General features: G+C 32.8%; 1 protein-coding gene across 1 annotated transcript in view; it reads right to left on the minus strand.

The window, feature by feature from the left end:
• Window positions 1-3,120: 3,120 nt before the first annotated feature.
• LOC149805617 (uncharacterized) overlaps window positions 3,121-17,148 on the minus strand; it is a 51,087-nt gene continuing 37,059 nt past the window's right edge. Inside the window, exons 10-16 of the mRNA XM_089950255.1 lie at window positions 15,533-15,660; window positions 12,869-13,019; window positions 12,288-12,394; window positions 9,054-9,182; window positions 6,947-7,021; window positions 6,448-6,553; window positions 3,121-5,545 (exon numbers count right to left, since the gene is read on the minus strand). Of these exons, the coding sequence (XP_089806381.1) occupies window positions 5,434-5,545; window positions 6,448-6,553; window positions 6,947-7,021; window positions 9,054-9,182; window positions 12,288-12,394; window positions 12,869-13,019; window positions 15,533-15,660 (808 nt within the window). The 3' untranslated portion in view covers window positions 3,121-5,433. The remainder of the gene's footprint in view (window positions 5,546-6,447; window positions 6,554-6,946; window positions 7,022-9,053; window positions 9,183-12,287; window positions 12,395-12,868; window positions 13,020-15,532; window positions 15,661-17,148) is intronic.

Below are 17,148 nucleotides of genomic sequence, written 5' to 3' on the forward strand. Positions count from 1 at the left end.
TTCGAAACTTTAATCATTATGACTTGTGTGTGTAAGTATGGGATTATTTGAAATTTAATTCGAAATACCGTTATTTTTTATATCACTTTTTCACTTTGTATTCTTAGGAAATAAATTATTGGTTCAAAGTTCAGTGCCTCTCACTCTTTATTATTACATAATTTTAGAAACATATACTCGTACTACTCCGAACAATCTTGATGTGCAAAGGGTAATATTAGTTTAATATCGACACAGATTAGTGTCAAAGGACATTTCAATTTTCATTTCCGGATCTGATTGTGGGACAATAATGCTATGTGAGATATATTCGTTCAGCAGATATTTGAAGTCACCAACATTGGTACGCTTGCCTATGTACTTTTCAATGAGTAATATAAACGCAGTTTGTCAGACCTATTTAACTAATAATGAGCTCGAATTATATTAATTTTCACGCACAAAAACTGTTACGGGGTAACAATAAACTAAATCAAAATATTATTCTTCAGACGAAGTTGTCAACTCAGTTGATTGTTCCAGGTAGGTATTTTACATTTTAAATGTTTAATTACAAAATAGCATTATAAACCGATCCCTCTTAATATTATCTCATGAATATTCATGCCCAATTCAAAATGAGGCTAACTCAGTATAGTTGCCTTATAGTGATATATTGGCGTCTTCTTACAGCGGCACGGATTCAAATTTAGTGCCCCCACTTACATCATATCCAGACCTGCCTTGCACTATTTACATGATGCATCAACTTCAGATAGCATTAAAAAATCCACGAAGTGTACAATTAAAATGCCCATGGGCGAAATAAAGGGGTACTAAGAGCAAATAATGTTCCAAAACCAGAGCTCAGTATGGCACAGGATCAGAATAAATATAATAACGGCATAAAAACAGGAGATATTTAAAGAAGCCGCAAGGATCCCGTAATCTTGGTGAGAAGTGTAAAAGCAAGAAATATTACAAGCGTGGTTTTGCGCCAAGGGTTGGTGACAGAACCTGAAGCTGCAAAGCATATGCAGTACTCAAGAAAATCCAAATAAATATCTAACCTTGCGGAGTGATTGTACATTTACGGTGTCCTTTGTTCGATGCAAGTCCAGACAAAAAAGTATACAATCGCAACAATTTGGTTTACTATAAATTAAGTATCCCTAAATAGTCAGTGTCCTTGATGTCAAATATCGGTATATAAAACAAAATGGAGTTCTGAAACAGGATACAAATTTAATACCAAATTTTAACAAAGCTTGCCTTTACGGGATTACAGTGATGTTACATTTTGACGTGTTGTCTAAGTGAATAGCATTTGCAAACCACATATTTCAACCAAGCTATGTGGCAGCAAGTAATATAAAAAGTAGATGACTTGTATTTCAGTTACTCTCTGTAACACGGATCTTTAAGATCCAACATTTGAAAATGATTGTACAATGAGACATCTAAAATGGTAAAGCAAACTGGCAATAGACCAATTTTGATTTATTGAACCAGTTAGTGAAAAGGAATAGTAGAATCAAATAAATTATTTTTATGCGTCTGTACATATGTTCAATAATAATCCTAAGTTTTAAAATTGGCACTATTTTTGTTTTCAATTTCGCTGACACTGAACTTTATTTTACTTTTAGAAAATCAGGTATATTCACTGTAATACCCTTTTCAGCTAAACGTTTACGGAGTGTGAAACCTTTGTCTGCGATGATATCATCCTCTGGTTATAGAAGATTAAGTAAACTAGATAATGTTGCAGTTTTCACATCAGATATGCGATTAGAATCCTGTGAATATATCAAAGTTATAGCTCCATGAAGTGCAATACTCAAATGACATTTAAATGTGTTGGTATTTATATAATATGATAATGGCAGGACGTTAAGTACCAGGCATGAAGGCTGTTGTGTTCTAATCTTGGTACTATCAGTAAAGATGGATGGATACGAAGCTCTGAAACTTTCTGGCATTAATTTGTGAACAACCTTTCTTAGTAACCAAGTGACTAGCTTACGGTTCACAGTTGCCAAAGAACAACTGAATATAACACCTACCTCATATTCATTAAGAGAATATTTTAAGCGACAAAGAAACATAAGCAATTCATGTATAAGGATAATACAACGTTTTCTACGCGCCAGACTAACAGTTTCTCTACTTTTTGTAGTAGGCACACTGCATGGTTTGAGCTGATGGCTGAATATAAATAAAGAAATCAGTAAAGGTGTCATTCGATTAAAACCCTGTATAGAATAATATATGAGAGTTGTCACTGGAAAACACATTTAAGTCAAAACGTCATATTTGCAACTGTTTTTTTGGGTTTTTTTTTTTTGAGTCTTTCGCTTTCATCCTATTTATGCCGATTGTTCTCTTCCAATGCTTCTAAACTTTGCTAACATAAGGATTGTTCTTGATTAATGGATTTGGACGTATTTGTCAGAAAACAGATCTGTCCCACTTACATCATTTTCAAATATTTTAAATGAAAAATCATCCTTGTAAAATCGAACATTTTTATATAATTGTAATGTTAGCCAAGCACTAACATATTTCACCCATTTTTCGGGAATAGGCTGTATCTACAATTATTTATAATGTAATTATTCCTCATTTACATTACCTGGCTAAAATGTGATTTTTAAAGAATTGTTTCTATACAATTTGCATCCAGATGTTCAGTATTACATTACAAATTACTGTTGTAATACATAAATGGTTGAACATCATCTGAAATAATATTGTCTTGTTTATATTTCCCTCTCAATTTACAAAACATATTTTGAATTGCCTTTTATAAACTGTAAATCGTTCTTCATAAGCAAGTACTTTTCTTTTCAAGGGCATCCTGGATAGCTATTCACGACTCCAATAAAAGATTGATGGTACTGACTCAGGGCATATTTTCTTTCATACAGGTGTCCAAGACGTGTAATCATCCCTTGTAAAATGTTTTGAGCACACTGCGATTAACTTTATAACCTAATTAATGCGAATAAACAAAATAGGTTCCATACAATGACTCTTACACAATATTAAGAAGACATATTGCAGGCTTGTGCGAATATATTACTATTGAGTAGTAACTGAGATTTTGTTTTAAATGTATAAGGTAAAATAAAGCAAGTATTTGGAATGAAAAACTTTAATATGCATATCAGTTGGTAACAGACGGCTGGACATTTTTAAATAAAATGAAATATGACAGAACATCATATTTCGAAAACAAATATTGAAGTGCAAATCTTCGTTTAAATTTGAGTACAAAATCGATATAATTTAGAATGCTTACGTGGAAGAGTGGACCTTCATCTCTCCTTATCTTAGTTACTCGTTGATTTTTCAATGTAGGATTCTTCGGAACTAAATGGCAATGGAGTGTTGGATCACATCGTGAATCTGACGTACAATGGGGATCACAACAACGCTGTGCTGATAATGTGGTAGTATTACTAGTGTCATCCAAAACTTTAGCAGCTTTTGCTACATATTGCTTAGTTAGCATCATTCTGGCAATGAAATCTCACACAAACATCTAATTTGAGAGAGGTTTATTAATGCTAATTGACTAATTTCTCCATTGTGAAACACTTTAAAACTAGTATGACGTCATCGATATTGATCCTCAAAGCTTTCTTTAGACCATGTTTCCGATATACAGAAACTGGTGACTTCGAGATGCAATAAAATAGATAAAATTTTATAAAATATTTGTTTAATTTCATTAGGAAATATATTTACATTCGAATTTATTATACAAATGCTAATATGTGGTAACTCAACAGCTGCACTGATTTTCTTTTACTTGAATACATCTCTCATCTTGCTGTCTCAGCATAAAATATTTTCTGTGCAAATCAAATTTGTATTTTAGGGGACAATACAAGTTGTACAGCAACAATTTTCCTTGATGCAAAGACAAAGATAAATCCAACGTATCTGCTATACCCTGTCGTCTCGGCAAGTGTTATTTATATTTACATACATTCACAAACATTCTCATCCATCCAATTTGGACGTCTTCTTTTGAATAAATATTTCTTACATAGCAAACAACACACATGCAACAACTCTTAAGACATTATGAGAAATAAAATGTCATAGAATATTCTGTACATATCTGATAGCAATGTTGATCATGAATGCATGTAGTAAAAAAAGTAAAAAACTAAGTTGAATTCAAACATATAACCCTTAGAAAAGATACTAATTAATGAATGTTCTCCAGAAGTAGACTGGACATGATTAGTACATTTATTGCTTGTTACATATATCGTACAAACGATATTTATATAGCTGATAAAGTTAGGCACAATCATTCTAAAGAGTTTTTATGGCGAAGAATTACAAAATGGGCCTCAGGAAAACTTATTTACACATATATTACAAACAGTCATATTGACTGCAATGTTTCAAAACAATCCAAATCGCAGTGTGGGAGAAGAGGCGACAAGAAGCTAAATAATGCAAGCAGAGAAATGTTTATGCTATTCCTTGAAGTAATATCCCCCCACAATTTGGACAAATTAAAATAAAAAATTTAACACGTGTTTCAACCAACTGCATCGCTAGATTACGCGTCTAATAGGACCTCAATGCCACCATCCACTTGGTTTTGGAGACGTAGGCTTGCCAAGTTCAATTTACCGAATAAATACAGATTGTAGCTTTTTCCAATTCTTTTTCCTATATTATTATTATTATTATTATTATTATTATTATTATTATTATTTATATTATTATTATCATATATATATATATATATATATATATATATATATATATATATATATATATATATATATATATATATATATATATATATATATATATAGATAGATAGATAGATAGACAGATAGATAGATAGATAGATGGATAGATAGATAGATAGATATCTTGTTAGGGACTAGGGTCATCCGACCCGTAAACAACGATTAGCTCGATTCCCAAAATAACCACTGAATTGGCCAAATGAATGGGATCTTCACCATATCCAGTCTGCGTATATTAAAGCACTCAGTTGGGTGGTAGAATGTAGGAAGTGAAAGTCTGCAATGTTATATTAAAGCAGTGCATGAGGTGGTAGAGTGAGGGAGGTTTTGAATTTCATGTTATTTAACAAATAAGCATCAGTGTACATCACATAGAGAAGTAATAACGATGTTAAATACGAGAAGGTTATGTCAATGAAAAAGAAATACTTGCAATAATAGTATTACGAAATTAAATATAAAAATAATAAGTCATAGACAATATATAAAGAGAAAATAGTAAAAATTCCGGCGAACATATATATTTAAATGCGATTTTGAACACATAACTCATTTACCAAAGCAACATGGTACAAGTGAACATTTTATAATAATATAAAACATGTTTTGTAAAAGATATTATTCGTTTCACGAGCACTAATCAGCAAAAGGTATTCATAACGTCGACGAGTTATAGACTGTCATTGTTGATCGCTTCGGATACTGTATGATTGTGCCCATCCTCCTCTTCTCTTTTCATCAATTCTGCATAGTGTTCATTTTTATGATCCTCCGTTTGCATTCTATTCAAAGATGGAATGGAACAAATATGTAAACAATTACTTTTTTTATTATTTGACACGGTATGGGTTTTATTCAGCGTAGTTGTAAGAGAACTAGTAATTATGTAGATTACATGAAAGCAAGATATATATTAAGATCGAAAACACCTTTACAGATCATGATGAAAATAAGCTTAGAAGCCTTGCTTACCAACAATAGGAAGTATGTATACATACTTATTATATAAAACTAAAAGTTTAGTTATCAGAATATTTTGCGGATCTAATATAGGATATATATATATATATATATATATATATATATATAGAGAGAGAGAGAGAGAGAGAGAGAGAGAGAGAGAGAGACAGAGAGACAGACAGACAGAGAGACAGACAGACAGACAGACAGAGGTTGCCAGGGTGTTGATTGGAATATAAAAATATGTTTAAACCTCTTAAACGAGTCAGATCTTTAGATGAGCTAAAATAAATAAAGTCTTACTGTCGAAAGTACTTATAATTGTTAAAACATAAAATACAGTAATTTTAAAAAATGTAGCACCTTTTCAAGACTCTTATTTGTTTGTTCAATGTGTGCCTTACGAAACGAATTTAAATAAATTACCATTTGTTTAGTCACATTCTGGAAATATTTGAGTCGTTGACAAATGTTTCATAAATTTAAGTTCGGCAAACAAGAAAATCTTTCAAGTGTGAGCTTATATTATATTCTAGAACCTGATACACCAGGGAACTGGTTTATGGGCATTTATGTGAACGCTATTTATTTGTAGTCAAGCTTTCGAAGCACTTATAACATTTGGAAGGAAATGACGCGGACAGGTCATCATTAATTTCCTAAACATGGCACATGTCTTTCATATTCTGCACAGTGGATACAAGTGTGTTTATGTGTATCTTACCTCTTTGTATTTCGAAGAAAATATACATTAAGAAGCACACTGATGACAAGGAGACATGCAAGGGCACCGACGGCAGAGCTGAGAACAGTGAGACCTACAGACGATCCTGTGACATAAACATTGATGATATGAGTTCAATTAATTCTTGAATCTGTACTGTTCGAGGAAAGTATAAGTTTGCGGAGAGTACTGTTTAAAAACATGTCGCGAGCTGTGCGATACCAAACCTGCTGGAAGACCCTCATGGACATTGTTATACAAAATGCATTGTCATACTCAATAATCTTGCATCCATTTTGTTGGTTGTTTAGTGTCCCATACATCCACATGACAATTACTTCATCTAAGCAAACGAATAATATGAGGAAATTAAAATTATGCGATATAAATATGTTTATAGAGATATACAAAATATATTGTCAATCAAACGGATATAGAATATATATATCATCCCACGAATATATTACTTAATTTAACCGTATATTAATTTGACTCTTACCGTCTATTTCAGATGAAGATGGAGATCGATTAGATTGTGTATTCATTGTGTAGTCCAATGGCAAAGAAGTAGCACCTACATTTGCATAAAGAATGGCATTAAAGTTGAGATGCACAAATTGGTAATTGCTAGACTTGCTAAATACAAATAGCATAAGGCTAGTGCTTTATACATTCAAATACAACTTTAAACCAGCATCTGAGTACATGATTTTACAAGAAAGCATATTGCTTCAATGGGTAGAGCAAACTTTACTTCATTAGATCGGCCTTACCTATTTCCTGCTAAAATGAATGGTATAATATTATTAATTCATAAATGATATGTATATAGTATAGCACATATATTACAGCGATGGAAAACTTGGTATAAACAATTTTAATACGTCATAATCAAAGTAATTATCAGCTGTACATTGTTTGAATATTTTCTTCAACTAATTCTAAATGTGTACACAATATATTAATATAAGCCCGTTATCAGATTGTGTAATCACGTAAACATAGCAACTACAGCGTCAACAATTGAGATAAAGGAGCCAACTTATTTTTGCTTTAAATATTTACGCCCTTTCCACAATGCATAAAGAAGACAATTCTAACTCAAAAATTTACCATCTGGAAGGATGAAGAAACAGGCTCAAGCAAAGATGATTTCAGATCCTTGTTGTAGTGCTATACAGTTACAGTTATCACCTGTCGCGGTGGAATCTCCATTTTTTCTACTCTCGATTGTTGTCTGACACAGCTCTTATTAGCAATAATAATTCCATTTATGCTGGTTGTAATTTCTAATTCTGTCAACAAACATTAAATTACCGAAAACACGCTAGATAACTGGCTTAGCGTGTCTTTCTGACTATCAGGATGAGTGCATGTACGTAAATCAGTAAACGACCGCATGTAAAATTACACGGAGCAGACGGGGAGAAGGCCAATGCATCATTTGTTACACGATGTACTCTTTTCCTGGAAATATCGATCCTATTTTACATGCACATCCAGAAGAAAATCAACAGCAAACGAGACTTTACTAATCTTTATTGGAAATTGTACGAGGTAATTCTAGAGACTGAGGAATTTTTAGAAGGTGCATTTTTGAGAAATATAATTTGTGTAATAAAGGAAAATGGATTGTAAGAATGTTTGTATTATGCTATATAATATAGTGCCTTACCAAAGTATATCATTTTTAAAGCTGTATCACTGTAACACAAGTACTAATAGAGGATAAGATTCACGCGACATTCCCAGACATTAATATAATGACTAAAAATTAGTTCAGAAGATAAGTTACGCACTGTGTGCAATTTTTGAAAATGCAACTTATAATTGGAATCAGAATAGAGATTATACGTGGGTTTTTAGAAGCCATGAATGGTCCAAGAACACGAAAGTGAGGCTCATTGTTTTACATTATGACCTTTTAAAGGCAATGGCTACATATCCCAGAATATTAAACACTATTTACTCATTACGTTCTCATAGTCAATAATCGCTATATTACTGACCTAAATTTTGAGTCCTACTATGCAGATACGAATGTAGTATTTAGTCTTAGAGATTTCTCTAAAGATTCGCATGCATTGAGAAGCAAGATATTAGGAATTTATTTCACCTACCTATAGTGCACCTTTACCATGTCAATATGATTATTATTGCTAGCATTATTATTATTATTATTATTATTATTATTATTATTATTATTATTCAAGTTGAATTTGTAAATATAATGTGTCTCGGATTGTTTAAATTTATTTAAAACTTGTGTCAATTTAGGTTTGTTTGCTAAAATGGGTCAGTATCATCTTCATGCTAGAAAATACTTTATTTAGAAATAAAATACATTTGAAACTACAAAAAAAAAATGTTAGTGTTTAGATTGAATATTTAATGAAAAAAACTTTGGCTGATAAATATTGTATCAGTTGCAATATTTAATTCTTAAACTATCTTGAACTATTGGTAATTCATTTGGATTTTATTTCCAAAAAACACATTATGAATGACGCCTTTCTCTCTCTCTTTCAATCTGAAACTCGTCCCAGCAATAAAGTGGGTGACGAAAGAACTCTGTTCCCATATAACTAACAGGTTACACAACTTACTTGTTTGGCAGGTTAGACCATCACTCTCAAGGAACATGCCATCAGGGCAAGCACACATCTTTAGACCACCAGGGCGCGGGAAACAAAAATGGCTGCATGAATCACGTGCATTTGAACAACCATGTCCGTCTGAAATATAAAACGCATGATATAGGAAAAAGGCAGATACGACGATTCATGTTATATTTAAATGTAACGCGTGTTCACACTCATCAAGATAGTACGTTCATTATTAAGTCTTGAACCTAAGCAAATCGTGTATGCAAAATGAGTGAGGGTCACTCGCTCTATATTAGATGAGACAAGGCGATAAATGTTTGCTCAATATCAACCATGCACATTATCAGCAGGCTTCAAAATGCAACGATGACAAATACATATACATCTGATGGTAGCTTAAGTTTGGAACTTTATTTTGTAAGGGGTTACCCACTTGTGTGGTAGGAAACCAAATACCTAAAGCAAGGTGTTCAATTCGCTGTTGATTGAACTCACGTACACTTCAATTACCCATTAATCAATGGACAATGTTCGTATAAATGGTGCTACTTTATAATTCTGCTAATGTGGCCCAACTACGGAACTTTCCCCTTTCCGTTTCTTCCCGTGACTACATTTAGCCATTAATTCGTAATTCCTCAGATACCATCGCATGACATACCCGAACTCTTCTTGTTTTGTGAATATTTGCTGGTATATTTATACGATGGTGAAGACAGAGAGAGAGTTGTTCAGGTGTTACACTTACAATACGACTGTTTTTAATGGTCGGTTACTAAAGCCTTGTCAACCACCACAATGAGAAGAAAAAAGCTGGTAGAGAAGTGACTGCATTAACACATTTTAATATTTAAAAAAATCTGTTTTTAGAACCTTAGGTTTTATAAAGTATGAACACAAAATACAAATAACAAACACTGCAAGAAATAGATTACACTATATGTCTTCTCCAGCCCATTAAATTTACCATGCTGTCTTGAAAGATTATTACAACATTGTATCAGTGGTATTGTAAACACTGTTTTAAAATCCCGTGAAAGTGCGGCCAGGGACGGAGAAGTGTTCTAAGACAGGGTTTATGTACAGTCTGTTTGTCATCTAATCAGGTTTATATAATTAGATAAATTGCATTCTCTGTTTTGCAAGTTTTGCTTGGACCATGCATGTACAATATTTATATATTCACTGTGCTAGAAAATGTCCTTGTTTATATCCCAGGTTCATAGGTATTGAACATTTTATCGCCACGGTAGACAGATTGACTAGGGTAGCCATGACTAGCGATTTGCGTTATCTTCGCCCTGACTAGAATGTCCTTGAGGTTTTTGTGGTCTCTGGTAATATCCGGGGTATAATTTGCGCTTCCATAAAGTTACATAAAATAACATATGTCGTTATGGTACATACATTTCTAGGTCAACACAAATATATTCCAGCATCAGCAAAAAGCTGAAATAAACTATTTGAAAAACTATAAAGTTAAACGTTTGATTTCCTGTTGAAACAGCCACGGAAAGTTTCGCAAACATAACTTTTTTCTGTCTTATTTGTTTTTCATGTCTATGTTTTGTATTTTACTTTGAAAGATGTACAATTTCGCACTGTTCGTTGTCTGTTTATTTTATGTGTGTGTGTGTGTGTGTGTGTGTGTGTGTGTGTGTGTGTGCAACCGTATAGCATATCCCAGATATTGCATTGTTTAAGTTCTTTATATAGGTCAACGGCAGAACTATACGCAAATTGAAATAGTTATTGAAGTGAAGATGCTTTGGCTGCGAAAAGGCTATTTATTCTTGCTTGGCTGTCCTTTATCTAGTAATGTTGATTTAAATCGCTTGGTTTCAATGTTTATAAGGCTGCGTATCCATACATATTCATTTTCTTTCTTGGTTTCGAAACTCCAGTTGGGGTTGCGTGCAACTTCAATAACGTGAAAGTGTGGCCCATCATCAAATCGTTTGACACATTAAAGTCAATCATCCGAAAAAACAGAACTAGACTGCCTAAACAAAAAAAACAAACCCTAAATGACGTTATAGACAAAGGGCAGATAGCGCCAACCATAGAGCTCAAACTTGGTCCCTTTGGTGATAAAAGGTGCAAAACCCGTCCCCATATGATAGAGAGAAGCACATTCTCTATCATACGAATGAGTGAAAGATTGACCTGACATAGTCCAAATAGATCTTACAAAACAGAGAATGTAATTGATCTCATAACATGCATGATTAGTAGTTCTCATTATGAAAAGTTACGCAAAAGATTCAATCATCGCAGTGACAACGACGATATATAGATATCCGTTTTACAGAACACATATATTTCCGTGGCAACGATTTCAACCTTGAACATTCAGCTTCTAGAATAAATTAACTTTCCGTATTTTAGGTTCTTCTGAAGTCTTTTGTATTTAAGGCCGAAAATAATATCGGAATTGCATTATACATCAAACGTTTTCCAACATTCTGCAATATATGTAATTTAAAGAATGACAACACGCAGACTTTTCTTATACATGTCCGCCTTTTCCTACAACGAATTTTTAGTATATTAAGAACTTAATTTATGTCATGACATTGATTACATATGTTACATATGCGTGTGCCGGGAAGATGTACTATATTTGCTAGCATGGTTGGCCGTTACGAAAGACCCAATACGGGGTTACTACGAATATGTTCTCACATTATAGAATAATTCTCATAAAATTATCTCCAAAGCATTTAAAAAGGTAGTCACTGGTTAGAGTATATATTCTTTATTTAGTATAACTCCATTTTGAAAGCATGTTTCTCCTTTATTTACGTCGAATATGCTGTTCAAAAGGCCCATTGTCATATACGTATTTACAGCTGACGCTTCAACCATGATTTCACTGGGATCTAATGATCTAAGATGTTCATGTACGAAAGTGGAGAATGTACCAGTGGTAATGAGGTTATCGCTTTTGGACAATATTAATATTCGTCGCCAGCGCCTTCCAGCGACGCACTGTCTTACAAGTGTAAACTACGTTTGCATTGATTGATGTCAGTTCATTGCATTTAAAACCGCAATTGCGTTCAAACTAAAACAACAACAACAACTAATTTAACGGTCATGATTGAAAGAAATTAGATCCGCCACCTAACTGGCTATTGTGTATATATTTAATAATTGTCCCTGATAATTACCCCATTATGGGTACATAATTAGTAGATGGGACAAAATAAAAAGAAGTGTTTGCATGTGTACCTATACTCAGTGTTCCGTTAAAAAGATGAAGATCAACGATGTTTCCAGCAGTGGCACGACCAAATGGCGTCGGTTTTCTCCCATCTATTCCGATTTTCATCACATATCTACATAGAAAATACTCTCTTAAAACATGACAGACTTAATCAATTAAGGATGACCGCAATAACGGTAAATGTGACAGCAACTGAGATTATGCTGATGATAGTACTTTTTTATCTTTTCATGTCTTATTTGTATTCCAATCTAACTTTTCTGTTCTTTTAAAAGTCAGCCCTAATAGCTAGGAACTATTTATTGTCCTTACAGATATGCCTTGAGGTTTATTGGGAAGGAAAATCAAGCGCGTGTTGATTGAACAACTTTGCGCAGGAAAGGTGTACGATTAAATTACTAACTGACCTGCCTGACAATAATTGTAAGAATATGTTAACGAATAAAGCAAAAACATATCTTCGTCATTTTATAAAGATTACTAAATAGTTATAATGAGACTACATAGGTATATAATACTACTTAAATCTCCGACAGCCATAACACAGATCAGATGAAATAGTAAAAATACAAATGCTCAGTAGTACCTCCGACTCGATGATGTAAAGTACAGGTATGACTGGTAGAAGGCAATCCTGTAGATTGAAGATTTCGTCTCCTTGTAAATGAGGTGACGATTGAAACCGTTCAAATCAGCTTTGTATATGCCACCCGCGATACACCAGTACAAAACAGCCTCTGCAAATCAGTTCTCCAGTATTTAATATTTTAAGATCCACCTTTATTGTCTTGATTTCAAACTATCAACATGTTCCTTTATATGATGTATTTTGTTTGGACCCTACACTTTCATCAGATATAATATAAATCTTTATGATGAAATGTGATGATGGGTCATTTATTGCTTACAAATGAAACAACGCAAAGCATTCATGCAACAACCTGGTACGGGAGCCTAACGAAATGTACTAGAACCTACGTAAAAGGTGCAGTTCCATTTCCTTGATATGTTCTTTCTATTCAAATACAGAGGGGGCTAAAGTGGGCCTATGGTTTTTCAGTAGATGTTTGCTATCGTTTTGAGGCAAGTAATTGTGCAAATTGTTTAAATGTATATGTCATATTGTCGAACTCATAAACATTGACTATTTATTACCTTTAGATAGCAAATGACACTATCACATATATTCCATGGAAAGTATTTATATCTTGAAATTATTTGGAATTTGCAGAATCTTAGTTATTCACGAACATCTGCATTTGTAGGAAACAATAAAACATTCAAATATTATCTAAGCTTTACTTCAGGGATAGACTAACATGGTAGACATAGATCAGAACCAGCGTGTACTTGTGTGACCCAGATCATAATACATTTAAGTTAATTATCCATTATTCATTTTTTGACGATTTGCTATCTAACATGCCATGATGTAAATCTTTTTTCATTATTGAACGTTTCACTTTGTTAAGAATATAATGATGAAGGTATCTCGATGAAAAGCATTTAAATGAAATGTAGAGACATGTAAGATTACTGGACTGGCATGGATCATTTTTTAAGAACTTTGTTAATAACAGGTCCCAGCACTGCAAGGAAAAAATGGCATCCACTTCATTTTCAGTAGTTTTAACACTTTAGGGGTTAACGACCATTTAACGATGAAGAATATGAACAGTGAAATTAACTTCGTTACGAGAGACAATTTACAGAAATTGTATTAATTCTGCCCTATCGGCGCTTTATTTATTGAGAACTAAACAAACAATCGTAAATATCATGGAACTATTGCCTTTTTTGGTAATGCATATATTTAGAAGAGCTAATCAGAAATCTAATATAAAATGCAATTTGTTCTTAATATCACGAATGACGAGTACGGCATTATTACTAAACATATATTAGATAAAATAGTGTTACGTCTTTAGGCTTTTTTAAACAATGACAAGAAAAAAGTGGTGACAACAAGCTTTGTAAAAAATACTAAATAATTTATTTCCCTAAAAGAAACGGAAAAATGAAAAAAAGAGCTTACGGTTCTACGAATCAGTTCCAAACTATTTCAAGAATAATCCAATAATTGAAAGATAGAAGTCCTAGTAACAAAATATCATTATTAATTAATTCGAATCACGATAAAATGAAAATGGTAGACGATAACGTATGCTGTGCTCTGCGTCGTCCTGATGTGTTAACATTTATTTGTTTAATCACATATAATACTATTCCAGTGTTTGATTTCTCTAAATTTGGATAATTTTCCTTGTCTAGAAATTTATTTAGAGCAAACCTGTTTCCAAGGGAAAATAATCTCTTAGAATGGAATGATTTGAAAAAAAAGAAAAGCTCAAACTAGTCACAATAAAAACCACTTTGACGTGGCAGGAGTTAAGGCAAGAATACAATTATTACTCAATACGTTAACACTAACTCTGGCTGCTGCACAAAACATACGCCCGGATGCGGGACAATCTTCTGGTAAAGCAGTAGTTTTGAAAACAAATTGTTACATGTTATTTGTCACGTATTTCAAGTACGGCTTTGATTTTAGTTTATGAATCTACAGTGAAACAAAATGTTGATTACTTCAATTAATAAATCAAGGTCAGTAACCAGGCCAGCATTACATACAAAATTTATCTAATGAGTGTTTACGAAAAACTGAACTTAATTTCTGGAAAATGAATCTCTGGAAAAAAATTAAATCCAGTCAATATAATTACATTACAATAGCATGAATTCGATGTTGATACAATAAAACTAGCGTACAGGCAACTAAATTAAAACAAATGTAAATTAAAGTATATATCTATAACAATAAGCTTTCGAAAGATATATGATACGGTAGAGTGAATGGATGGGATTATGAAGAAGCAGCCGCTCAGATAATGTTTACGGCTAATGTCCTTTTCTACATTAGCAAAAATATTATTCATAACGAAAGAACCATCACTCGTGGAATTAATGTATAACAAGGCGGAGACAAGTGCACATACTCTATGTCTATGTCTGGTTTATGATTTCTCTTTTAACCGTCAATGTCTGCCATAACTGGTCGAATAAGTATACATGTTTGCTTTGCTATGATAATTTGTATATGTCCTTCCACAAACATGAAGGTAAAACCCCATTCAGCATATCCCAAGATGTGCTATGACAGTTGCAATGTCGATAAACAAAGACGTTATACACAGCTTTAACCCTCGTAAAATCATCAAGTACACCAGATAATAACAAGCGATCATCAAACCTGTAATGTCTATAGCCAGGCCAGACGGTTCTACGTGTCCTGTGTTGATCAACTCCTGTCTATTTGTGCCATCATAGTCTGCCGTTTCAATCTTGCCATTGTTTCCAAAACTAGTCCAAAATATGGTACTGAAATTAATCGATACAATAATACTTACCATCCATACATTAACATTATTCCTTACGATAATAGATGATAGGGAGTCTCCAGCAGTCATATGATTAACTAATATAAATTGCGCCATATCAAATAATCACCGCATAGTAAAACACTAATAAACTCAATGTCGGGAATGTCATATATAAATTAGTCATATGTATGTTTCTTGATCTCTCTCTCTCTCTCTCTCTTTCTATCTATCTATCTATCTATCTATCTATCTATCTATATATATATATATATATATATATATATATATATATATATATATATATATATATATATATATATATATATATTCATGCGTGTAGCTTCTCAAATGAACACATTTTGGAAGGTATTAATAACGTGTTCTAATTCGTCTTAAACTCGATTGTAGAAAAAGGTGACCACTGGATGTTAAGGTTAGGAAAGGTTATACACATTTCTTATCAATTAATGAACATTCAACAAATAGTGGAAGGCAAGAGTGGATTATTCTCCATTCATAATGAACCGTAAAAAATCAACGGGACAATTCAAAACAATGTATTGAACTTTGCAAACTTTTCAGCTTCCTAATATTGTCAAATAAGTTTTTTTGTTAACATTTGACAACTATTTTTTGAACCATGATTAACATTGCATTACTTTATTTTATAAACAATGATGCAATTACGAATATTTTAAGAACTCAACTAAAATCAAATCGAAAATCCCAAAGAAGAGATGAAAGTCTGAAACAAGTAAATGTATATTGCAGTGTATAGTGAAATCTCTTTAGACAGGAAACTAATGTAACCATGTTTCCTATTCAATTGAGGTTTGGTTTCACTGGTATCGAGTCATTTTACATAAACTGAAATAATCAGTTGAGCCTCCATGGTTATAAGTTAATTACCATTTTAAGTTTTAAAAACCACTTAATCAATTATTTCATATGTTTATATCTAGTAATGTAATGCAAGTAATTACCCTAGTTGTTTTAAAGGACTTGATATGTGAATGAAAATTAGCTACTATCATTTGCGCTACTTTACAAACATTTGCCTTTGAAAAGTATCCCTTTATCCAAGTGTACCGATTATCGAGGTGCCTATTCCTCACAAACTTGGTTTGTGAACATACCCATTAAAATATTGCCACTCAATAATCTGAGTTGATCGTGCGGTTTACCTTGATTTTGAAATTTGGATGTCTTCATTAATGTTGGGTCTTTCGAAACGCACCGCTCTCGAAGCAAATCCTCAGGGCATGTTGAGTAACACAAACACTTGCATTCTGACGTTTCTTTACCATCAATCAAAACTGGGCTTTTGAACATCATTGTCGATCGGTTCATCCATATTTGTTTTCGATAATAGCATGATGTTCTCTTTAAGCCTCTTTGTATATCTGCCTGCTTTTCTCTAAATGCCTGCATGTCTTTATTGAACTTTACCCTTACTTCTTAATTCAGTGAAGGATATAGTATTATA

This window comes from Sinohyriopsis cumingii, chromosome 2 (assembly GCF_028554795.1).
Source record: "Sinohyriopsis cumingii isolate HCF-2022 chromosome 2, ASM2855479v2, whole genome shotgun sequence".
NCBI classification, from domain to species: Eukaryota; Metazoa; Mollusca; class Bivalvia; order Unionida; family Unionidae; genus Sinohyriopsis; species Sinohyriopsis cumingii.